At 47.3% G+C, this 26,101-nt stretch overlaps 1 protein-coding gene and 1 long non-coding RNA gene across 9 annotated transcripts in view; one reads left to right on the top strand and one right to left on the bottom strand.

The window, feature by feature from the left end:
- The window catches only part of LOC110526168 (neuron navigator 2), a 343,510-nt gene that overhangs the window by 93,513 nt on the left and 223,896 nt on the right, over positions 1 to 26,101 (bottom strand). For all 8 annotated transcript variants that reach the window (XM_090238216.1, XM_090238215.1, XM_090238214.1 and 5 more), the window contains 2 exons: positions 10,816 to 10,933; positions 6,337 to 6,389 (listed from right to left, as the gene is read on the bottom strand). In XM_090238216.1, coding sequence (XP_090094342.1) covers positions 6,337 to 6,389; positions 10,816 to 10,933 — 171 coding nt within the window. The remainder of the gene's footprint in view (positions 1 to 6,336; positions 6,390 to 10,815; positions 10,934 to 26,101) is intronic.
- Positions 1 to 26,101, top strand: part of LOC149982929 (uncharacterized) — a 216,261-nt gene that overhangs the window by 71,879 nt on the left and 118,281 nt on the right. The gene's annotated exons all lie outside the window — the stretch shown is intronic.

Here is a 26,101-nt window from a genome sequence, read left to right on the forward strand (position 1 = left end):
TACTGGGCCTCTCTCTCAGACACACACACCTCTCTCTAAGGCTGTCATCACATGCTGGGTCTCAGCCAGCCAGCAGCACAGTAGGGCCGGCCCTGCAACTGCACTATGAACAAACACTGTTTTTTTTACACCACAGAGAATCTATTGTTTGTGTGTGTGTGTGTGTGTGTGTGTGTGTGTGTACGCCCCCTCACCGGAAGAAGCTATGTCTTAAGGAATCCTGGCTTGTGGCATGACTGAGTCGGCGCCTGTCTGTTTCTCCTCCCGCCTTTCACACTCTCAGACAGTTTAACTGAGACCACCTCACCTGTGAACCAAGGTGACACTAACCCCGTACATACCTCTCTCGCTTCACGGTACCCTTACATTGTGGGTTTTAGAGAGGCAGCAACCCTGTAGTCGGTCAACACAACGCAATAACACAACTTTAACATACAGTCGTGGCCAAACGTTTTGAGAACGACACAAATATCAATTTCCCACAAAGTTTGCGGCTTGCTTCAGTGTCTTTAGATATTTTTGTCAGATGTTACTGTTGAATACTGAAGTATAATTACAAGCATTTCATAAGTGTCAAAGGCTTTTATTGACAATTACATGAAGTTGATGCAAAGAGTCAATATTTGCATTGTTGACCCTTCTTTTTCAAGACCTCTGCAATCCACCCTGGCATGCTGTCAATTAACTTCTGGGCCACATCCTGACTAATGGCAGCCCATTCTTGCATAATCAATTCTTGGAGTTTGTCAGAATTTGTGGGGTTTTGTTTGTCCACTCGCCTCTTGAAGATTGACCACAAGTTCTCAATGGGATTAAGGTCTGGAGAGCTTCCTGGCCATGGACCCAAAATATTGATGTTTTGTTCCCCGAGCCACTTAGTTATCACTTTTTCCTCATGGCAAGGTGCTCCATCATGCTGGAAAAGGCATTGTTCGTCACCAAACTGTTCCTGGATGGTTGGGAGAAGTTGCTCTCGGGGGATGTGTTGGTACCATTCTTTATTCATGGCTGTGTTCTTAGGCTAAATTGTGAGTGAGCCCACTCCCTTGGCTGAGAAGCAACCCCAGACATGAATGGCCTCAGGATGCTTTATTGTTGGAATGACTGATTGATGGTAGCACTCACATTGTCTTCTCCGGACAAGCTTTTTTCCGGATGCCCCAACCAATATGAAAGGGGATTCAGAGAAAATTACTTTACCCCAGTCCTCAGCAGTCCAATCCCTGTACCTTTTGCAGAATATCAGTCTGTCCCTGATGTTTTTCCTGGAGAGAAGTGGCTTCTTTGCTGCCCTTCTTGACAGCAGGCCATCCTCCAAAAGTATTTGCCTCACTGTGCATGCAGATGCACTCACACCTGTCTGCTGCCATTCCTGAGCAAGCTCTGTACTGGTGGTGCCCCGATCCCGCAGCTGAATCAACTTTAGGAGACGGTCCTGGCACTTGCTGGACTTTCTTGGGCGCCCTGAAGCCTTCTTCACAACAATTGAACCGCTCTGCTTGAAGTTCTTGATGATCCGATAAATGGTTGATTTAGCAGCAATCTTAGTGGCTGCAATATCCTTGCCTGTGAAGCCCTTTTTGTGCAAAGCAATGATGACGGCACGTGTTTCCTTGCAGGGAGCCATGGTTGACAGAGGAAGAACAATGATTCCAAGCACCACCCTCCTTTTGAAGCTTCCAGTCTGTTATTCGAACTCAATCAGCATGACAGAGTGATCTCCAGCCTAATCCTCGTCAACAGCTGGTCCTTTTGTGGCAGGGAAATGTTTTTTGGTGATTCAATTAATTTGCATGGCAAAGAGGGGCTTTGCAATTAATTGCAATTCCTCTGATCACTCTTCATAACATTCTGGAGTATATGCAAATTGCCATCATACAAACTGAGGCAGCAGACTTTGTGAAAATGTAAATTTGAGTCATTCTCAAAACTTTTGGCCACGACTGTACTGTACCTCCTGATGTAATTCAACTAGACAGTTTCATAGTGTTACACAACTACCTTCTTTGAAAGCTGCTAGTACTGGCGCCCAAGTGGCAAGTAACCCAACACACACAACACACAAAAAAAAAAAACAATAGCACCAATACTACAGCACTTTACAGTGAAACAATCAAACTGAACGCAGTCTAGATACAGCAGAGGACACAGAGCGACAAGAAACTAGGTAAATACACAATTCTCTACCCGCAGAGAAGAAGGTGAGGAGGAGAGCGGGATGACAGGATGGGCGCTAACCCAAACAGTGGCTCCAGCCGATACCTTGTGGTCAAACGGGTGACACTCCTCCATACGGGGTTGCCGAGCAACAATACGCAGCGCGGTACCTGTGATTGCTCTGCACTCGCATCTGATTACATGGAGTTCGGGCCAGCTGATACAATTAGGTATAACACTCACACACACACGTGTGCACACACATGCAAGCACACACACACACACACACATACACACACGTTATCTGAAGGAGGTATCCCCCTAGCTGTCACACACCTGACTACACACTAACTTCAGACAGTATCCTGCTTCCCCTATTCATTTCTGGGGACTCACATTATCAATCAATACAATCTAGATGATCATATACTACGTGAATATAGTAGTCATATAATCTATGAACGACCATGGCCTTAGTACTGAACCGTTGGGGACATGGAAGGAGCGTCAGTCGTGATAACCTGACGCCGTATATAACATAATTTCACTTAAGTCAAACGCTGGCTGGTCAGGCTTACAGCCGCCATGGCCGTGAGTGGCACCTGAAGGTGAGACACGGGTTGAAGTTGAGAACGGACAATGCCTTGATGCAAAGGAGAAAACGCCATTTGACGTTCTCCGAGGGCTTATGAAGCCTTCTAAGGCCTCGTTTTCATCATCCCCCAGTCAGAGAGGCCTACTTGGGAAGACGGGTTTGAATTGGTTTCGACCTGTATGGAGCTAGTAGTAACGTTTGTTCCCAGCAGAGGAGAGAAGCAGATCTCTCGGGAACTCGAGCCAAACTGAGGGCGAAACAGGAAGTTGGAAATAAAATATTGTGACCCAGAAACACGACACGCACAGCAATTAAACAATACACACCAATACCCGAACAACAGAACAGTGTGTGTGTGTGAAACACAACTGTATCCCTCCACAGTAAGAAGTAAGCCTCTGACAGACCTAAAGCACTTCAGGGGATATGTGAGTGGGGTTGCAGTAGGGGGAGCGTCCTGTGTGGTTTTAGCACCTCTGTGTCACCACTACCCCAATGACAGCATGTCACTGCGAAAGCTACGGTTATGTCCTGGGTGGCAAGGGTATGAGCCTGGGAGGGACTAGCGGTACAAGGGGCGCGTGTGTGTGTGTGTGTGTGTGTGTGTGTGTGTGTGTGTGTGTGTGTGTGTTGGTGGTGGGGGGGGGCGCGGTCTGGCTAGCAGCCTAAATTAGCCTTCAACTGGCACACTGGCCCAATTTACAACCCTCCACATTCAGAGGAGGGATACCGGCTAGTTTCCCATTGCAGTAAAAAAAAAAAAAAACTGAAATCACAAGCAGTATGATTGAATACGAAATGTGCAAATGTAAGGTCAAATGTATAAGCACTGACAAAATGTCTAACTCCAAGATGTGTTTATTGTTTGGAGTGTGACAAGTGAAAATATGTTCTGATTTGTATCAGAACAACCAGTAAGTGAAACAACAGATAGCATACCGTAAACGCTTGCCTTCAGACTGGTTTCAAGCTAAGATGCGAGTGCTATAAATTTAGGGCGGTCCCGACAAAATTAAATCTTAGCCGACCTGAAAGTTGTCAATCGATGGTTGTCAATCGATTGATCAACATTTTTACAGTGTATATCGACACACTCTGTGTGTTTTAATAAAATCAATGATATGCATTGAGCTTGTTTGACGCTTTAAGTTCCCTTTTCGATGAAATAACACACAAATGACACAAGGGGGAGCCAGATAACCAGAAGGAAAAATAAACCTTAACCTGAACCAACCATTCTCCTCCTGCTCCTGTTGGCTTTCGCAGATTCTGCCATTGCTCTGCTTAAGTTGCCGGTAATAAGGCTACACGAGGAGTCGGCAACCTTTCTCATGTGGAATGTCAATTTACATGACCATTTCTACCAATCTGCGTGCCAATTATGTTTTTTATATACACGTGTTCGTGGGACAGTTTCATTTCATTTATAATAACGTCTTCGTGTCTCAAAATCATTGTCATGTGATTCATCAAAATTCTATCCAAATCTAACTGAAAATGGTACAAACCTAAAAAAGTGACTTCTATTTGCCATTACCGACTATGTCAAAAATAACCTACATAAAGCCAACAAAGAAAAACATTGCATCCTGCAGGTGGAACATATCCTGATAAACAAAAAACGTATCCTATAAATCACATTCGTCTGCAACGAACTTAAAACATTGTATCAATGCGGAAGCTTGCGATGCAACGTCGTATAAAATATTCTGGGCCCTCAGAGTGGTGCTCGGGACAGACACAGCTGTTGGCTATTTGCGCAAGGGATAAGAAGCATTGCTTGTCTTAGGCAGGAGCTCACCGGAGCTGAGTACCGACACCTCAATTTTTCTTCTACTTGAGCTCCTGTTCCACTTAGAGAATATTAGCTCAAAAGTAATGTGGAGCTCCTGCACACTAAATATAAACAGTACCAGCACCCAAAATGACGACCGGAACCTACTTCAGTCCAAGTCAAGCACTGATTAGAAGTAATCAGGTAGGCCTGTTTTATGACGTTTCCACCGGGCGTGACATTTTTCCCTTTCACGGTGAGTGGTTATCGAAAGGGAGAGAGCTGGAAAGATTTTTCAAATACATTGAGGAACATTCTCAACGGATTACTGTGAGATGCTACACAGCTCATTAGTGGTGGTGCTTTTATGCCAATCAGGAATACTATCAGATCCTAAAATGGGCACATTTATACAGTGTATTCACACCTTGACTTTTTCCTAATTTTGTTACGTTACAGCCTTATTAAAAAAAAAAAAAAATCCTCATCAATCTACACACAATACCCCATAATGACAAAGCAAAAACAGTTTTTTTGAATTGTCTCATCGCGCACTAGCGACTCCTGTGGCGGGCCGGGCGCAGTGCACGCTGACCAGGTCGCCAGGTGCATGGTGTTTCCTCCGACACATTGGTGCGGCTGGCTTCCGGGTTGGACGTGCGCCGTATTAAGAAGCAGTGCGGCTTGGTTGGGTTGTGTTTCGCAGGACGCATGGCTTTCGACCTTCGTCTCTCCCGAGCCCGTACGGGAGTTGTAGCGATTAAAGAAGATAGTAACTACTAACAAAAGGGTTACCATGAAATTGGGGAGAAAAAGGGGGTACTTTTTTTTTTTTTTTTTACATAAAAAAAAATGTGGAAAAAGTAATGGGCTCTGAATGCTTTCCGAAGGCACTGTATATATATTTGCTACAGCTCGACTAAATAAAAATCTTGGTCGACCAACAGCCTATCGACCAACAGCCAATCGACCAGTCGACTAATTGTGGTCAGCCCTTTCAAAATTAGACATTCTTTCAAACGCCCGCCCCTAATAAACGCGGATATAAACGCAGACACAGATACACTCTCTCTCTCTCACACTCATGTGTTCTAATGTTAAACTGCCACAACAAACCACAATAAACACAGAAATGAATATACAGTAGGACTAAGCCTTTGCCTGGGAAAAGAGTACGCTTGCCAAAGCCCTCTCCAAAAGGGAATCCTTATACAGTAGCCACAGCCATTACAACATCGCCCTGCTAACGATTTTATTGTCATCGTAACTTGAATTCTCCGTCTGGATTTTGTCCCCTTAGATAACATAAGTGGAGTTTTTATTTCTAGTAGTAATGTGATGAAGCAAGCTTGGTTCTCTTCCAGACACCAAACCTCAGTCTCTGGTGCTTCAAAGTGAGAGCCAATGGCCTGTCTATGGGCCAGACCTTTTTACAAAGACTGACCGCAAAGCCACACATTTAAAAATAACAGGAGTAATAGCCATAACCATTCAATTGGACCAATGTCTTCTGAGACAGAGCTAAATTCTAATTTCCTGCTTAAATAAGGCCCTGTATGTACGCACAGCTTATACACGCACAGCTTATTCACTCTCAAGTACACGCGCACGTATGAGTCAACACACAAACACAGATGCTCTACTGTGGTGGACCAAGACATCAAAAGCTACTTTTTACTTCACACACTCACCCATACAAACAACCCCCCCCCCCCCCCCCCCCCCCCCCCCACACACACACACAAGGATTATAACGTTATACTGCCAAACACACAAACCAATAGAAGGAAACCCTATGAAGGTCACTCACCATCTGAGAACGACTCTTAGGGCAGCCATTGATGTCTTCAATCTTCTCATTGGCTGAGAGAGAGAGAAAGAGAGAGAGTGAGTGAGAGAGAGAGAGAGAGAGAGAGAGAGAGAGAGAGAGAAGAAAAGGTGTTCTTAGTGGTATCCCTGGTTCTTCCTCCAGGATGTTCCTACTCAGTGCCAGAGAGGGTGAGTGAGGAGAGCAGGCCTGTGACTGGGTAGAGAGGGTCACTGCCTCCTCTTTCTTCTGAGAAATGAAACCCAATCTAGTTATAGCAAATGTGCGTGGGGCCACTAGGGGCCACGCAGAGTTGGCTGGGAGAAGGGGTGTGTGTGGATCCCTCCCGTCCTTTAGAGGCCCAGCCCACAGCAGCTGAGACAAGATTGTCCTCTTTCAACACTACAGCCTGGTGGGGCCCACTGGGCATCTCCGCCACAGGAACCTGACTACCACCTACTGCAGGAAAATGAAGGGTTATCCCAGTGGGTCCAAACTTTGTGTCAGGTGGATAAACACTCTCACAAACACACACGCGCTTGCACATAAACACACCCTGTGGAATGTACACAGAACCAAAACATAAACACACCCTGTGGAATGTACACAGAACCAAAACATAAACACACCCTGTGGAATGTACACAGAACCAAAACATAAACACACCCTGTGGAATGTACACAGAACCAAAACATAAACACACCCTGTGGAATGTACACAGAACCAAAACATAAACACACCCTGTGGAATGTACACAGAACCAAAACATAAACACACCCTGTGGAATGTACACAGAACCAAAACATAAACACACCCTGTGGAATGTACACAGAACCAAAACATAAACACACCCTGTGGAATGTACACAGAACCAAAACATAAACACACCCTGTGGAATGTACACAGAACCAAAACATAAACACACCCTGTGGAATGTACACAGAACCAAAACATAAACACACCCTGTGGAATGTACACAGAACCAAAACATAAACACACCCTGTGGAATGTACACAGAACCAAAACATAAACACAACTTGTAAAGTGATGGTCCCATGTTTCATGAGCTGAAATAAAATATCCCAGACATTTTCCATGAGCACACAGAGATTATTTCTCTCAAATGTTGTGCAAATAAATGTGTTTAGCTTTGACAAGATAATGCGTCCACCTGACAGGTGTAGCGTATCAAGAAGCTGATTAAACAGCTTGATCATTTCACAGGTGCCCCTTGTGCTGGGTACAATAAAAGGCTACTCTACATGTGCAGTTTTGTCACACAACACAATGTCACAGGAATGTCCACCAGAGCTGTTGACAGAGAATTGAATGTTCATTTCTCTACCATAAGCCACCTCATATGTCGTTTTAGATCATTTGGCAGTACGTCCAACCGGCCTCACAAGTGAAGACCACGTGTATGGCATTGTGTGGGTGTGCGGTTTGCTGATGTCAACCATTGTGGCGGTGGGGTTATGGTATGGGCAGGCATAAGCTACGGACAACGAACACAATTGCATTTTATCAATGGCAATTTAAATGCACAGAGATACCTTGACAAGATCCCAAGGCCCATTGCGAGGCCCATTTTTTTTTTAAGGTATCTGTGACCAACAGATGCATATCTGTATTCCCAGTCATGTGAAATCCATAGATTAGGGCCTAATGAATTGATTTTAATTGACTGATTTCCTGAACTGTAACTCAGTCAAATCGTAGACATTTTTCCACGTTGGGTTTACATTTTTGTTCCGTATATATTATGACTACTCTAAACCCCACCAGTATCTGTCATTCGGTCCCCCCTGTTGTCTCCTACCAAAATAATGTGCTACTGATCCCAGCGGGGTCTCTGACTCTGTGTCACCGTGTCACTGTCCCTCTGCTTCACACCCACTAAGCTGCATGGTCAGATTTCAGTAGCAATTGTCTGGTGTGATATCCCCCCCATCTACATAGAGAGGGGGGAAGGAAACTATGAATGAACTGGTGAATGGGACACTCATATTGGGGATTGGAAGAGGGATAGAGCTCAGTTACATGACACCAGGATAGCAGTAGTCAGCTGTGTGGGGGGGAGAGGGGGGCGAGAGTGTCAAAAACAGCCCAGCGACATAGCCAGACAGACTTAGTCAATGAGTCAGCTGTAGACAACCTTTGCAATGAACACCACCTCTGCTTTACCTCACCAACTTGTGCATGTCAGTGTCAAATCAAATCAAATCAAATCAAATGTTATTTGTCACATACACATGGTTAGCAGATGTTAATGCGAGTGTAGCGAAATGCTTGTGCTTCTAGTTCCGACAATGCAGTAATAACCAACAAGTAATCTAACTAACAATACCAAAACTACTGTCTTATACACAGTGTAAGGGGATAAAGAATATGTACATAAGGATATATGAATGAGTGATGGTACAGAGCAGCATAGACAGGATACAGTAGATGGTATCGAGTACAGTATATACATGAGGTGAGTTGGTAAACAAAGTGGCATAGTTAAAGTGGCTAGTGATACATGTATTACATAAGGATGCAGTCGATGATATAGAGTACAGTATATACGTATGCATATGAGATGAATAATGTAGGGTAAGTAACATTATATAAGGTAGCTTTATTTAAAGTGGCTAGTGATATATTTACATCATTTCCCATCAATTCCCATTATTAAAGTGGCTGGAGTTGAGTCAGTGTCAGTGTGTTGGCAGCAGCCACTCAATGTTAGTGGTGGCTGTTTAACAGTCTGATGGCCTTGAGATAGAAGATGTTTTTCAGTCTCTCGGTCCCAGCTTTGATGCACCTGTACTGACCTCGCCTTCTGGATGATAGCGGGGTGAACAGGCAGTGGCTCGGGTGGTTGATGTCCTTGATGATCTTTATGGCCTTCCTGTAACATCGGGTGGTGTAGGTGTCCTGGAGGGCAGGTAGTTTGCCCCGGTGATGCGTTGTGCAGACCTCACTACTCTCTGGAGAGCCTTACGGTTGTGGGCGGAGCAGTTGCCATACCAGGCGGTGATACAGCCCGCCAGGATGCTCTCGATTGTGCATCTGTAGAAGTTTATGAGTGCTTTTGGTGACAAACCGAATTTCTTCAGCCTCCTGAGGTTGAAGAGGCGCTGCTGCGCCTTCTTCACGATGCTGTCTGTGTGAGTGGACCAATTCAGTTTGTCTGTGATGTGTATGCCGAGGAACTTAAAACTTGCTACCCTCTCCACTACTGTTCCATCGATGTGGATAGGGGGGTGTTCCCTCTGCTGTTTCCTGAAGTGCAAGTGTGTGCTTGCTTGCTGAAGTGTGTGTGCGCTTGCTTGCGTGCATGTTTACAATAGCACGTGCCACTGTTTCTAACCCTACACTGTCCCCTAGGGATACATAGACTGCTGATGGTGGGAAATCGTGCTCTCTCTGGGGGGGGGGGGGGGGGGGGTCTACTATATCAGGGGGACAGAAGACAACCCAGTCTGTGTCATAACAGGTCATCAAAGACGCATGCTTACGACAACGTGCATCCTTGATGATGCTCACTGTCCAGTGACTACAGAGATTCAATCTGAGCATCGGAAGACAACGAGGAAGAGAACAGAGGACTCAGTGTCTCCAAAAAACCCCCCATCCTGCCGTTGACGCGACAAAAATCCCCAAAAGATCAGTCTTCCGCTCTAAAGACCCGCTAGCCTACTCTGACTTTCAGAGAAGTCGTGAGAGAATGTGCGGAATTCATTTTTCATAATGATGAGGTTTTCCTTGTTCTCTACTCCAGATGCTAGTCTGAATTCTACGAAGAAGACGCTGGTCTACACAAATGTTGCATGACGTGGGACTATGATGTGTTCTGTACTAAATTATTCTTATTCCTAATTCTGTGTGTGCTCTACATTGGTATTGTATGATGTTCTGTACATATTCTTAGATTTGAGGCATTGTTTTGTATACCAAGAAATATAATCTATATTCTCTGATACAGTTCTATAGAACTCTGGAAAGCAGAGTGATAATACGTCATTGGTCAGCTGATGTGACAGTGCTGTAACCTCGGGGCACTGTCTCCCCCCTCTGTCCTCTTTAAAAGATGACAGGGCAGCTTGTGAAGTGGGGAAATTACAGGACTAAGGGGAGGGGGCGCATAATGACTTCCCTCAGTCAAACTTCTCTCTGACTGCGCCACTGTCAAATATTTCACCGTTAAACTGAGCGATTTTCCTAACTCAATTGTGGAGAATAATAACTTCTTGATAATACGTTAATAATATTTTTTGTTGAAATGAATACTTTTAGGAGGACAGTTCATCAGCAGTAGCATATACCATTATGGCGATTACTGTACAATTATACATTAGTATACATAGCGATACAACTTCAAAGATGTATAAACACGGTGTCTGCATGAGAAGTCTAGTCCATCAACTGAACTCATTAGCAGAAACAGTAATAACATGGCATCATGAGAAGAGATGGCAAATAAAGTGTAGCCCTTACCGACAACCTGTATGATCTCCGCAAGCAGCACTCCGTCTGCGACGTCTGTTTGCAGGTCCTTGATAAGTCGCTTGTGTCCTGACTTGGCTAGGTAGTGGTTGGCCCAGTCCGTATAGATCTGTTCAGGACGCAAAACATCAGCGTCCGTTTATTAGACGCCCAGGGAACCGCTAATATCAAAAGCGAAACACAACTCTTGCGCCTCCGCTTTTTAGAAGAGTGTTTAAAATCCCATAACACTTAAATAAATAAAAATACAAATTACTCAAATTAAACACGTTTACGACTCAAATGTAAAAAAAATAACAACATGGTTGAATAGGACCCGTCCACCCCCTTTTCTTTCTTTGGGGGCGCAGAGCTGGCATATATCTGCGTGGTATTGAAATTGGGACCATTGTGCTCGGATAGCGCAGCAGCGACAACAGACGGTCTCAATGAGGCGCTGACATCGCGAACTCGGGGACAGAAAAGGCCCTTCAAAGTGTGCGAGGGAGGGGTAGGGGGGGGGGGGGGTTGAATTAAGCGTCTGAATAATCTGAATAGTTTCGTTTGTAATTGGTTGTTGCAGACAACTCTCTATCTCCTGCTCTCTCTCTCTCCCCAAGGCTGCTTGCCTCTCCCGGGTTGAAGGCCGGTGAGGGATGCATTTGAGTAAATAAAAAACCCAAGCAAGAGCAGAGGGAGAGAAAGACGCAAATGGTCGGAGAGAGAGATACCATCTCAAATTGAGATGGAAAATGTTGGTACCAAACAAAAGTACTGAAGTAAGGACACAGTCATGCCTAATTAGAAATAACAGCAATTTGGTAGGGAAGGGAATGCTGAAATAGATTCAGAAAATGTTTCTAAATGGTGTGTTTCATGTGGAAAGTTGTAGAAACAAGTTCAAAATCTCAAGGCAAATTGTAAATACAATTCTGGAGTAACCGAATTAAGGCATCCCGATGAATCTGAGCAATGTTTTTCTGCTGCCATCACTTCAGTACTTCAAACAGCTAAATTAAGCATCACACACGCGCACATGCACACGTACACACAATGTGACCCCGGTTCTCTGTGTTTTTAAAGGTAAATAGACCTGGGGCCTATTCAGTGTTACTCATCATATGAATCACTGCTCTGAACGCTTCATTTCAAACATACACACGAAGAGCAAGGTTCAAGGACTGTTTTATGTCGGCTCCACATGCACGCTCTCTCTCCCTCTCTCTCTCTCTCTCTCTCTCTCTCTCTCTCTCTCTCGTTCTCACACACTCATACACACACACACACACACACACGCACACACGCGCACACGCGCACACACGCACACACGCACACACACACACACACACACACACACACGCACACACGCACACACACACGCACACACACACACACACACACACACACACACACACACACACACACACACACACACAGCTATAACATGGCTCAGAGAGCGCTAACCAAGCCTTTAAGCAAAAGATAACACTCTCTCAAAACGCCGGGGGGGGTTTTGCAGTAAGAAAAGGAATGTGGGTGTGCTTTGAAGCAGTTTTCTGCAGCAGGTGAAATGAGGGGTTCGGGTGTAATTAAAAAGCAGGTAAATTGAGAAGCTGTCAATCATTGGAGCAGAACAGGAACCAGTCGGAGACCCCCTGAGGGTGGGAGGGGGCAGGTTTAAAGGGAGGAGGGGCAGTATGGTGGATTCAACCTATCCAGAGCCATGCTCAGGAGCTCATCTAGGCTCGTCATTGCTATTGGAGAAGAAACATAGGCCTAGTTGAACGACCCCCCCGACCCCCCCCCCCCCCCCCCCCCCCCCCCCAATAGCCCTTGACTTGAAAGTAAAGCTGGTAATATGTGTTAATTCTCTATGAGGATGAAATGCTGTAACATACTGTATCTGGGGAATATCAACCCGGTCAGCACAAGGCGTAGAAAATACGTTTTAAAAAAAACATATTTTCAACCAAAACAATGTATTTTCATTATTGACACCAATCGACGATTGACACCAAAGGTTAAAGGATACAGCGGATCACTGGATGTCATGACTTATTGAACAGGAACAATAACAACCCATAGGACCTCTGACTTCAGATCAAAACATACCCCGAGTGTATTTGAAGCAGTACGGGGCGCTGAGAATAGGGAACACAGAGGGAGGGGAAATGAAGAGGGAGAGAATCCTACTTTCAAAACACTATAGTGTAAGTTCCGGTGAAATCCTGCTCACTAAAACCAGAACACCACACATTAAAAGGCCTGTGCTGTCCAATCCACTTAAACTAATAACCTGTCAACTATTAGGGTTATTACCCCGTTAGCAAAGAAGCCCAAAACAGCACTTGACACACCAGAAGATGCCTTTGATCCGTGTCTGACGGCGCTGTCAGCCACTCTGGGACTTCTCCACATCACAGGGAAAAGCCCCTCTCTTCCAGAACATATCTGATTATTCCTTAACTTCGCCAACTATAGGCACCAACCGCACTGACAGCATCCCAACCCCCTAAACTAATATGTGTGTTCGTAATAGTAGAATAACCCATTTTAGTGTTGAGTTTGTAAATAAAGTCAGCGGGGGAAGACATGGACCTACAATGGCAAATAGGGGAAAAAGAGATGAGGTGATTTCCTATTTCATCAGTGTTGTGTTTGTTACACGTTAATCAATGATTCTTTCAAGGGGGGAAATCCCACATCAGCATCAGTCCTGAAAATTCCCAGTAATCCCACCCTCTCATCCCCGGATTGGGGTTATTTTTGGGGGAGCTGTAAATTGGTAAGAGGGACATTCCCCTCCTCAAGGGAATGCAACATGACACTGAGTGGCTGGGATCTGACCACTCACTGCACCCTTTACAAGACCCCTGTGTGTGTATGTGTGTGTGTTTGTTTCTGTGTGTGTGTCTGTCGGTGTGTCCTCGAAGGGGTTAAAGCCGTGTGAATGAGCAACAGTGTGACGTCTCGTTTAAAATGGGTCACAAACATGCCTCACAACCAGTCTCCACACACCACCCAGGCCTGCCGACTCATCAATCCAGCATATGATGCCCCGCAGAGGGCATGACGCACACAAGCCTTCCCCTACAGCGCTGGGTCATGGGCTGGGGAGGTAGAGAGAGAGGGAGAGGACAGGCAGCTCATCACACTGACATGCCCTTTACTTGTGTTGGTAGGGGCTTTCAGGAAGGGAAGAAATTGTGATTGGAGTGGATGCTTTGATGTCAAAGGCATACTCTCAGAGATGTCACAGCTACTCATTGCATACTGATTGAAGTGAGGAATGCTAAACAGGTGTGTGCGTGTGTGTGTGTCTGTGTGTGTGTGTGTGTGTGTGTGTGTGTGTGTGTGTGTGTGTGTGTGTGTGTGTGTACATGCATGCACGTGTAAAGAGAAGGGGTTGAAAATAAAAACAGGAGCCACAACTTTTCATGAACTTATCCTTTCATCTTTCACTTTGTTTGCCATGCATCCTTTGACTTGCATGCTACACACACACACACACACACACACACACACACGCACACGCACACGCACACGCACACACACACAGCAGGGATCTCATCCAAAGAGCAGCCCTGGCCACAAACACACAGTACAACCAAAGAGCAATAACAGCACTTTGAGTCTATTCAGCATCATGGTTCCCACACTAAAAAAAACATGTGCTTTCCAACCCACATACACTAATAACCTGTCAACCATTAGGGTTCTCCAAGCAGTCACAAGGAAGCCTAAAACAGCACAACACTTAACATACCATTATGTCCTAATCTAGTGGAGTGAAAGAGAACCAGGTTAAGAAAACCCCCAGGACTCACGAGATGCCACAAACAGTGAGCGTGCCTGGAAGTCAAACTCTGTTAAATTTGCTAATGGCATAGCAATGGACGCAGAAAATACCAAACCCACACTCTGCTGTGATTACACTTTGGAGGAGGTGAAATGGTAGGCTGCATTTCACTCATTTACTTTCGCGCTCCTGAAGTGGGGTCTCCAGTCTCAGGCGCATAACAGAACAACTGTATAGACGACTTGACAAAATTCTGTGACTTGTGTGATTTTTGCAAGCACAGCGCCCCCGAGTTCGCTCAATTGAGCCCGTGACATCCATGAGTCTCCGTGGTGTGTAGGCATTCATGCACACTTTTTCCTCTCAACCTCGTCCCAAATTGACTGCATTACTGCTTGTCTTCGTGAGAGGTATTGACATGTTGAAATCACCAATCTTTCTGTTTAAGCGACTAGCGCACAGCTCAGACACTCATACATAGCCCGCAAGACATGCCGTCAGAGGTCTCGTCACAGTGTCTTTAAGTTCAGAAAAAAACTACGGGAAACGCACAGTGCTAAACTCAGCGAAAAAAAAGAAACTCAGTCCTCTCACTGTCATTCAGTTACTGGCCCAACGCTCTAACCACTAGGCTCATGCCTCCTTGCAGCATGCCTAAGGCACGTTCACGCAGATGAGCAGGGACCCTGGGCATCTTTCTTTTGGTGTTTTTCAGTCAGTAGAAAGGCCTCTTTAGTGTCCTAGGTTTTCATAACTTTGACCTTAATTGCCTACCGTCTGTAAGCTGTTAGTGTCTTGATGACCATTCCACAGGTGATGTTCATTAATTGTTTATGCTTCATTGAACATTCATGGGAAACAGCGTTTAAACCCTTTACAATGAAGATCTGTGAAGCTAGTTGGATTTTTACAAATTATCTTTGAAAGACAGGGTCCTGAAAAAGTTTACATAGAGCCATGACTACATGGAACTCTATTCCACATCATGTAACTAAGTCAAGCAGTAAAATCAGATTTAAGAAACGGATAAAACTACACCTAATGGAACATCGCGGACTGTGAAGAGACACACACACACATCATTCGCAAACATATGCTAACACACGCACATACATACACCCCTTTTTCTCCCCAATTGGTAGTTACAGTCTTGTCCCATCGCTGCAACTCCTGTACAGACTCAGGAGAGGCAAAGGTCGAGAGCCATGCGTCCTCCGAAACACAACCCTGACAAGGCGCACTGCTTCTTGACACACTGCTCACTTAACCCGGAACCCAGACGTGCCAATGTGTCGGAGGAAACACCGTACAGCTGGACGACCGAAGTCAGCGTGCATGCGCCCGGCCCGCCACAAGGAGTCGCTAGAGAGCAAGGACATCCCGGCCGGCCAAACCCTCCCCTAACCCGGGCGACGCTGGGCCAATTGTGCGCCGCCTCATGGGTCTCCCGGTCGGGGCCGGCTGCGACACAGCCTGGGATCAAACCCGGGTCTGTCGTGATGCCTCAAGCACTGCCTTAGACCGCTGCGCCACTCAGGAGGCCCCACACATACATTTTAATATTGTTATTCTGCTGTATTATTGTTTTACTGTACACACAGCATTCAACCTGCCTGCCCCCATAAATACACACAACTTCCTCTATAAGGGCTCAGAGATACCTGGCTCAACCCCAGACCAGCTATTTTGGGTTGACCCCTCTTCTTCACTTTCTATACCTCCATTCCGCTCTCTTTTCCTTTCCCTCTCTTTATCGTTCCTCTCTCGCACACTAGGATGTTACCATCAGTGCCTGGTCTCTCTCTTCTCTTTCCCCTTGTTCCTCTCATCTTCCCTGTTCCATTCATCCCTTCTCCCTCCCTCCTTTTTCCACTTTTCCCACTTCTAATGCATTGTCTATTTTTCATGTTTCTCTCTTTTCTACATTCACCGTCTCTCTTTCTCCCTGATCGTAACCACCTCTCAGCAAGCCCCTTTGGAGGCCCTTACCGTTTTAAAGTGCCCACAGGAGAAGTGGCTGGGTGCCTGTCCCCCACACACCGCCATCCAGGCCCCTCAGGTGGGGGTAGAGGCTGTTTGTCCAGAAAACTCCCCCAAAAAGACAGGACTATCGATGAACGCTCGATATAACGGCGCTCTGTCACGTAGACGAGTCCATCCAGGATGTCCGTCTGACGACTCTCTTCTTTCCTTCTCACACCTCTCTCTCTCTCTCTCTCTCTCTCTCCCTCTCTCTACTACCCACTCTGTTTACAAACTTCCCATTTTATACCTCTCTCCACTCTGTCGCGCACCGTCTCTGCTCTCCTTCCGACGTGCTCTTAGTCACTGTCTCAAACTCCCTCTCCTTTTCAACTATCTCTCTCTCTCTCTCTCTCTCTCTTTCTCTTTCTGAATCACTCACTCAATCACTGAGTCAACTCTTCTCTCCAATGCCTCCTTCTATCTCTAACCCCCGCCCTCCCCTCTTCCCAACGCCCTGACTCATAACCCTCCCATCCCAGCTCAATAGTCCCCTTCCCCAGGCGGCCCCCAGGCGGACAGAGTAAACAAGATGAATGGCCGTGTCAGAGGTAACAGAGTAACAGGCAAATGCCTCATAACAGCCCATTAGCTGCCCTCTCACACCCTCCACACCTGGCACTGTCCATAAATAACACACACACACACACACAGACCTGTTCAGGTGAGGTCTGACACATTTGAGAACCCGGAGACAGCGGGACAAAAGGGCAAAGTCATGACCCCGTGACCCCATATTTCACATCTACCAGCTCCAAGCTATACGATGTCTTTGTTTCTTTACAGAGAGAAAGTTCTCTGTCCTTTAAACTATCACTTGTTGCCTTTGGCAGTGAATCTGAAAAGCATGAGTGTGCGTGTTACGAGTGTTTCTACATTGTCACGGGTCATATCAACGGTATAGTGTACTGTACACACACACACACCTCCACTTCCCAGTCTTAGCCTAACATGCTACCTCACCCCTCACCTTTAAACCAATTCTGTCCTCTCAGCATCCATACGGCTGGGGCTGGCGATAACACGTGGCAACACTTACCGCCCACGCCAGGGTAGGCACCAGATGGCTGATGGGAGAATGATGGATGGCCATCCTACGCTACCCAATGCCCATCTGAAGGGGAGGACCCAGGAAAGGAGGAGGTGCAACAGCAGTGTTTAGGGTAAATCGCTTACCACTATCACAGAGTGGCCCGTGGAAGTGTTTTTTCCCCCGCTACACACCCACACAGACACGCACACACACTTTGGTCCTATTTGGATGATGTCACCTACACCTCCAAAACAGAAACACACACTAGAAAGTACAATAAAAAAAATTATTTGAGTGACAGGCCAGACCCTGAACCCAGTCCTCTCATTGGTTTCACAAACAGATGGCTTATGGGAAATCAATATTCATCCTCTGCATGATATGACAACAATTTGTTGGAGGGGGAGAGAGGGGGGGGGGGGCTGGCTATCTAACTGCTGCTGGACTACAGTGACCCCTCAACACCTGTCACAACTCATCATAGGAATACATGGGTAATGAACACAATTAAAAGGAGGGGGGGAGAGAGAGAGAGAGAGGGAGAGAGAGAGAGAGAGGGAGAGAGAGAGAGAGAGAGAGAGAGAGAGAGAGAATGTATTCAGCTTATAAAATAGGCAGATGGGGAGGTCTATCTATAAGCACAGCTGTTCAACTCTTTGAGAAGCCCCCCCCCCCCCCCCCCCCCCCCCACCCACCCACCCACCACCACAGACCAGGGTAGAGATCTAGATCTCCCGGTCTCTGTAGCGTAGTGGTTTAGGGCTGAGGAGGGCTTCCTAAACTGCACGTTCTCTCTCTGCAGTCTGTGGTGGACACACACACACAGCTCTTTTAAGTGGTTTTGGCCACTCGCAGCTCGCAGTATAGTTACAGAACGATATCAGGCCCACTCTAAATGACCCTTGTCATGTCTGAGCTTGAAAGAGCTGTGGTTGGAAATGCCTGGAAGCCATAACGGATACACCCCCCCACCCCCACCCCCACTCTGCTTCCCCCACCCCTTTTCTTCCTAAATCCATCCACCACCCCCCCCCCACCCCCCCTCATCTCATCTTCATCTCCTCTTCATCTCATTCTTTTCCAACCCCCAATGACACAGGTTGAGGTGGTGTACTTCTGTACTGTACTCTCTACCCTGATGGTAAACATATGGGCCTAGGTGTGACGTGGAAAGACCGACAGAAAATATGGGGTGCGTGCAAGCGTGTGTGTGACTGTGCGTGCAAGTGTGTGTGTGACTGTGTGTGCAAGCGTGTGTGTGACTGTGCGTGCGAGCGCTTGCGTGTGTGTGACTGTGCGTGTGAGCGCTTGCGTGTGTGTGACTGTGCGTGCGAGCGCTTGCGTGTGTGTGCATGCCAAAGTGAGCGCGTGCCTGTCGCTATTGTGCGGACTTGGTGGCAGCAGCGTGGCTGTCGAGGCCCAGTGTGTTAGCGGCTAATGACAGTGTGACCCCTCCCTCTTTGGCACAGAGCGCCATCTTAAACACACGAGCCCCTCCTCCTCCTCCACTCAAACCAATACAGACAGCGGTCTGGTCTGAGCAGCACAAACAATACACGGCTAATTAGCGTGCACTTTATCACACACTACACACTACACACACACAGAGAGATGCCTGCCCGTAAGCGTGTGCACCCACTCGCGCACACACTCACACCCATCTCCCTCGTGCTGTCCATCTTGCCTCTCTCGCTTTCTCTCATGCGTACGCACACACACTCTTCTCAAAATCTCTCCAACTACATCCTTGAGAAAGAGAAAAGCTTCCATTCATCCCTATACGTGTCCTCCCTCCTTCTATCCTTCGCCCTGCCCCCCTCCTTCTATCCTTCGCCCTGCCTCCCTCCTTCTATCCTTCGCCCTGCCTCCCTCCTTCTATCCTTCGCCCTGCCCCCCTCCTTCTATCCTTCGCCCTGCCTCCCTCCTTCTATCCTTCGCCCTGCCTCCCTCCTTCTATCCTTCGCCCTGCCCCCCACCTTTAATCCTTCGCCCTGCCCCCCTCCTTCTATCCTTCGCCCTGCCTCCCTCCTTCTATCCTTCGCCCTGCCTCCCTCCTTCTATCCTTCGCCCTGCCTCCCTCCTTCTATCCTTCGCCCTGCCTCCCTCCTTCTATCCTTCGCCCTGCCTCCCTCCTTCTATCCTTCGCCCTGCCCCCCACCTTCTATCCTTCGCCCTGCCCCCCTCCTTCTATCCTTCGCCCTGCCTCCCTCCTTCTATCCTTCGCCCTGCCTCCCTCCTTCTATCCTTCGCCCTGCCTCCCTCCTTCTATCCTTCGCCCTGCCTCCCTCCTTCGCCCTGCCTCCCTCCTTCTATCCTTCGCCCTGCCCCCCTCCTTCTATCCTTCGCACGGCCTCCCTCCTTCAATCCTTCGCCCTGCCCCCCTCCTTCTATCCTTCGCCCTGCCCCCCTCCTTCTATCCTTCACCCTGCCTCCCTCCTTCTATCCTTCGCCCTGCCCCCCTCCTTCTATCCTTCGCCCTGCCCCCCTCCTTCTATCCGTCACCCTGCCTCCCTCCTTCTATCCTTCGCCCTGCCCCCCTCCTTCTATCCTTCACCCTGCCTCCCTCCTTCTATCCTTCGCCCTGCCCCCCTCCTTCTATCCTTCACCCTGCCTCCCTCCTTCTATCCTTCGCCCTGCCCCCCTTCCTTCTCTCTCATCCCCAGAATGTCAATAAGACACCGCTGGACTGCTTGGTGCAAATATTCCATTGTGATTGATGTTGCATGTTCCATATGTCCACAATTTGTTCAGAAAAGGTCATATCAGTAAATAATCAAGAGTCCTTTATTAGGATGAAGTAGGTGGTGGACACCGACTACACATCATAAAAATAAAGATCATTGTGCACACACACGCACACACACACACACACGCGCACACACGCGCACACACACGCGCACACACGCACAAACTCAGAGAGAGAGAGAGAGAGAGAGAGAGAGAGAGAGAGCGAGAGAGAGAGACACAGGCCTGACCCCTGCACTCTGTGGGTCTTCTGTCAGCCACGCTGCGTGAAGGCAGTGGTCCATAATTAAACAGGTTTATCATCTCTCCTCCCCAGACCAGCAATAAACTGCCAGCTCTACCTATGACTGACTGACTTGCTGACTGTGTCTGTTTGTCTGACTAGTCACTCATGGGAGTTGAGATAATAACCGGGGGATGAGTACCGAGGGGAAGACAAACGCGGGAGGGAAGAGAGATTCTGCCCTTCCTTTCAAGCCTGTTAACCTGGGAAGAGTCCGTGTGTCACTCGTAACAGCAAATGTAATTCCGCTTTCCTTCGACGCGGCAAAAGGTATCACGTAATTCCCTGAATATGAAGATCTATTTTCCATCAGCTCACACCACAGGACTTCTCTGTACCTGACCAATACCGTGTCTTATCAGCGGGCCCCAGATCCCGTTCACTATTATTATTAACACAGTCAGCACCGTATGACGTCAAACACAGAGAGGCAACGCAGATACCATCCTGCCTGTCCGTATGTCCGTCCGCCCATCTGGCTACGTGCCTGTCTGTCTACTTGCCCGCCCGCCCGCCCGCCCGCCTGCCTCTCTGTTGTCACTCTGTCTGTCTATTTCCACGAATAATTCAGAAGAAAACAAAACACACATGCTCTCTCAGAGTCTCGCGCTCAACACTCTTCAACCCCTGGTGGCTAACACCTCACCAAGCCTGTCTGGACTTTCCATACAGACGTCGAAGCGTCGCTACAGCGAGGGGGGAAAACACGTGTGGCTTCAGCACTTTCTCCCGGACAGACACAGACGGTCGAGCCTGGTGCACTCGGACGCCACAATGAACGCTGAGGGCTGGTGAAGAAGCACGTGTCTTCCAACCACAAGCGAACACAAGATCAATGTCGGAGGGACAGAGCAGAGCTGTTCTGGGGGTGAGGAACGACTGGAATCAAGTGGAGGGAAAAGAGAGGAGCGTCGTTCAACAGCCTTTTTTCTTTTACAGCAATTGCAGGGTCCTTTTTTTTTTGGAGCTTTGAAATACAATAGAAGTGTTCTTCTTTCGGGGATTGAGGCAACAAGAGCATGCATACAATGCAGTGAACAGTACCTCTGGCAAATGCGGTCAAAAATACAATCCTCAGAAGGAGATCTCCTTCTGACACAAAACCTGTTCATAACTACTTTTGCCACCTTAAAACCTCAAAACGAAGCCCGCCCAGACTGACCCCTGGGACGACCTGGACATATTTACCAGCTTCATGGTGATGTTGTTCTGCTCCCAGCGACACAGCAGCACATTCATCTTCCTCCTCTCTCTTCCTTATCCTCCTCTTCCTCCCTCTCACACACACACCTGTATAAGGTAGGAGTGGGAGGACCAACGGCTAGCCAGGCCCAGAATCCATCAGAGCCAGAGGAAGAAACAGGACTGCGGACCGAGGAGGACAACTAACCAAGAAGAGATCCACAGAAAGAGAGGATAGATAGATCGAGTAGAGTAGAGAGGTTGAGAGAGAGATCAAATGTGAGAGGGTTTTGAGGAAAGAAAGAAAGAGAAAAAAAAAGAAACAAAGAAAAAAAGAAAGAAAGAAAGAAAGGAAAAAAAGAAAAAGAAAAAAAAGAACGAAAGAAAGAAAGAAAAAAACGAAAGAAAGAAAGACAAAGGCCCCCAAAAAAGTTAGAGGGAGCGAGAGATCCGAGAAAGTTCCAGAGAAATACGCAAAGCAGTAGATCCAGAAAATCCACTATACATCCAGATAAAAGAGCCTGCTCCTGCACCCATCTCTAGCCCAGCAGGTCTCACTGTGCCTGCTCACAGCCTACCACTTCCCTCCTTTCTCTCCAACCCCTCTGAATCCGCAGAAGGAGAAGGGAAACGAATGCTTCAGTCAAGAGGAGCTCCACCACCTCTACCGTTATACCACTGCTCTGTCTGAGGGCCAGCCAAACCAAACACACGCGCTGAGGGAGGACCAAGGGGGGAGGACCAACGGAGGGGAACCCCCTTCCTCTTCCACCTCCCACGTGGACGCCCTCGGGAACGCTGGGCACTGTGCTATTGCTTTTCAAATGGACCACTCGTCATACGGGGAGGAGAAAGGGAAGAGAAAGGAGAGAAGAGAAGAGAGACCTCTTAACCTTCTACCCTCTGTGACCCCCCCCCCCCCCCCCCCCACACACACACACACACACAAAGTATCATGCTGGTGCATGATAATACCAGAAGGGGTGAAGAGCGGGTAAAGGAGGGTAGGTTAGAGGACAAACCACACGGGCCTCCTAACTACCCCTCTCTGTTTTCTATTTATTCTGTATTTAACCAGTCCTCCTCCTTTCTTTAAAAAAAAGAGAGGGAAGGTTTTATTTTCCAGAACCAAACATGGAACAGTCCAGTCTCTGATCACCATTCACCCACAGCTTACTGCTGCACAGTTTGTGTGTGTGTGTGTGTGTGTACATGTGTGCGTGGCCACACGTGTGTGTGTGTGCCTCCTGCGGGATAGCCACCATCTGAGCACACTACAACCACCTACACACACACACACACACACACACACACACGCACACACACACACACCCCGCCACGAACCACAAATTACAAGCCGAATTTGAACTTTAAGAATCGCCCAAGACGAAGCGCAGTACGGGAGACATGATCATTGCCAGGACTCTGCACATTTTGAACACACGCCTGTAGCTATTTGTTGCATCGACAACACTACCACAGCGCTGAAGACTTTAAAGAGCCCCGAAGACCTTTAAACCAACGCAGCTACTGAACTCCCATGCTACCAAATGGTGTTTCAATACAGTGTACCGCAAGCCCACCTACCCGATTCCTCTCTCATACTTGCACTCAATCTAGTACTTTACAAATTCATTGAATTCGACTGTGCTCTCCCACACCGATGCACTAGTTACATAGTTAAAAATCCAGCCAGCCTGCAGCACAACACACACAATTCCAGCTCACTACTAGTCTGTCAATTCAGCTTATAATACATCCATTTCATATTAGCCCTATAAGCATCTGTAAATTTAATGACTATGCACTGTGGCCTTAGAGGCAGAGAAGATGTGGCCATTTAGGACATGTGTTTAACAGCTATAAACAAGTCCCTTAAGTGGTGGGGCCGAGAATCGCAGGGTGTGCTTTGTTTCTGAACCCTGTGAGGGGAGATTCATCTCAGTGTCCCCTGGACAATGGGCCCTAGCCCCATTGCGGAAGGGGGCTTTGTTTTGGGGGCCCCCTGCAGCCTGGGTCTCGAGGGCTAGGTGGGGAGTGGGGGGTTGGGGTGGTCCTGCTGCTGGCTGTTATGGGGTGAGGGTGTGTGCAGGGGGTGGGGGGTGCACTGATATTAATAACCCCCTCAAAAAAATATGGAGAGGAGAAATGGGAGAGAGAAACAATAGACCACTATCAATTCAGTGCATTATAAGACTTTCACCATCTCTCTCTCTCTCTCTCTCTCTCTCTCTCTCTCTCTCTCTCTCTCTCTCTCTCTCTCTCTCTCTCTCTCTCTCTCTCACTCTCTGTAGACTGTGCTCCATTAACTCACAGACCTAAGAGGGAAGCTAGTGTTGCATTACCATAGTAATGTGATGTATGATTATAACACAGTTTAGTTCACATTATGGCGCAGTCAGGCAGAACTTCCAACACTCCGAATCACGGAATGCCATCTGGGCCTGGTTGCTATGGGTACCAGCTGTAACCCTGCTAATGAAAGAACATCTAAATGTGCTGCAGTGAGCTGGCTGGTCAGATTTCACCTGCTGTGTGTGTGTGTGTGTGTGTGTATGTGTGTGTGTGTGTGTGTGTGTGTGTGTGTGTGTGTGTGTTTAAATATATAAACATCAAGTTAATTCCTGGAGACAAGGTCCTACATAGCAACACTGAAACATAGTCAATGTGTCACTGTTAGAGGTAAACAAAAGGGTGTTTGGCACTAAGTGGTTGCGCTGGGTTGTTTCTGTTAGCTTTTGGTGTGTGCACGTGTGTGAGTGTCGGTGTGTCTGTGTGTGTTCTCGCTATTCCCAAACAGGCAATCCCTGAGCCTCCCCTGATGAGTACTAAAGCCTAAGTGGGGATCTAAAGCTCTGCAATTAAAAGCATCTCAGGGAATAAGTCACCCGCACACACACACACACACACACACACACACACACACACACACACAGCGAATCCAACGACGTCCAGTTGAGCGTCATTGTGATTCCACGCAGGTAGAAATCAAAGCCTTTAAAACAGCCTTCCCTGAGGCAGTGGGTGCTGAATGCTGAATGTTTAACACAGCAGAGAAGGACAGAGCTCCTATAATCACGCAGCTTCGGGAGGACTCATCCACATCCCAGTTCATATTGAGGTAGGGAAAGGAAAGGATCAGATGGGAAGATCAATCACACACCAATCAGATCATTCAGAATGAACGGAATCATTCAGAAAGTGGACAAACCAGAAACCTCTCGTTGCTCTAGTCATGATTTCTGTGGTAAACGTGGATCTCTTTGGTCAGCCTTCAGCGGTCATTCAGTCCTACCACCATCCCATTTGACGGCGACTTTACAATTTACCCTCTGGAGGTCACGTGACGTCATCACCACCAGTGACTTCAACCTCATGAACCCGCCCTCCCTATCGGCGCCACCACGCATTTTAGACCGGAATAGATGAAGATGGTGTCTGATTGTGGTAGCCTAACCGTGGTTCCACCATGGTCCCAGGAGTGACCACGTACAATGGCCCCGTTTGTCTGACTGACGTGCTCTTTGTGACACAAGCGCAGAAATGGAGAGAAGGAGCGAAAGAGGAGAGAAGGAGAGAAGGGCACCTAAGGGAGGTCTCTGAACGGACGTTGTCCCAGTAGAAACAGATGGGCAGACCTAATGAATATGGTTATCCGCCGGACAGGGAGAGGAGGGGCTGTGACCTCACACAGAAAGACCGGGGGGAGACACAGGAACTGGAATTAGATCAGGAAGGATCAAATTGACATGATGTCATAAAGTGCACATGGGAGTCAGCTGGTCCAATCATTTCATTCGGTTCACATAGACATCACGTCCACATACGACATCATAGGTGAGGATGATCCTTTGTACTTCCTGAACAGTCTTGAGATGTATGACATCACGGTCTAATCCTTCTCTATCTGATTCTAGCACAGGTACAGGAACTACAAATATACCTGGAAATATATCACTATATTTCTGGGTATATTGTGGGCATTCTACATACAGTACATTGTATTTGTTGACATTGATATAATGTAGCTGTGACTAGTGTGACAACAGCTACAACAGCAGTCAGTCTGTTTTATATAGCCTTGCCAAAACGCTACCCATAAAATAGTGTGTTGACTCATAAAACATTACCAATAAACAAAGTGTGTGTTGTTTGTGACTGTTCGGCTCGATATTCTGTCACAGATGGATACTAAAAGCCTGGTCCCAGACCTGTTTGTGCTTTTTTTGTGTGT

The sequence above is a fragment of the Oncorhynchus mykiss genome, chromosome 6 (assembly GCF_057628025.1).
Source record: "Oncorhynchus mykiss isolate SJ-2025 chromosome 6, ASM5762802v1, whole genome shotgun sequence".
Lineage (NCBI taxonomy): Eukaryota > Metazoa > Chordata > Actinopteri > Salmoniformes > Salmonidae > Oncorhynchus > Oncorhynchus mykiss.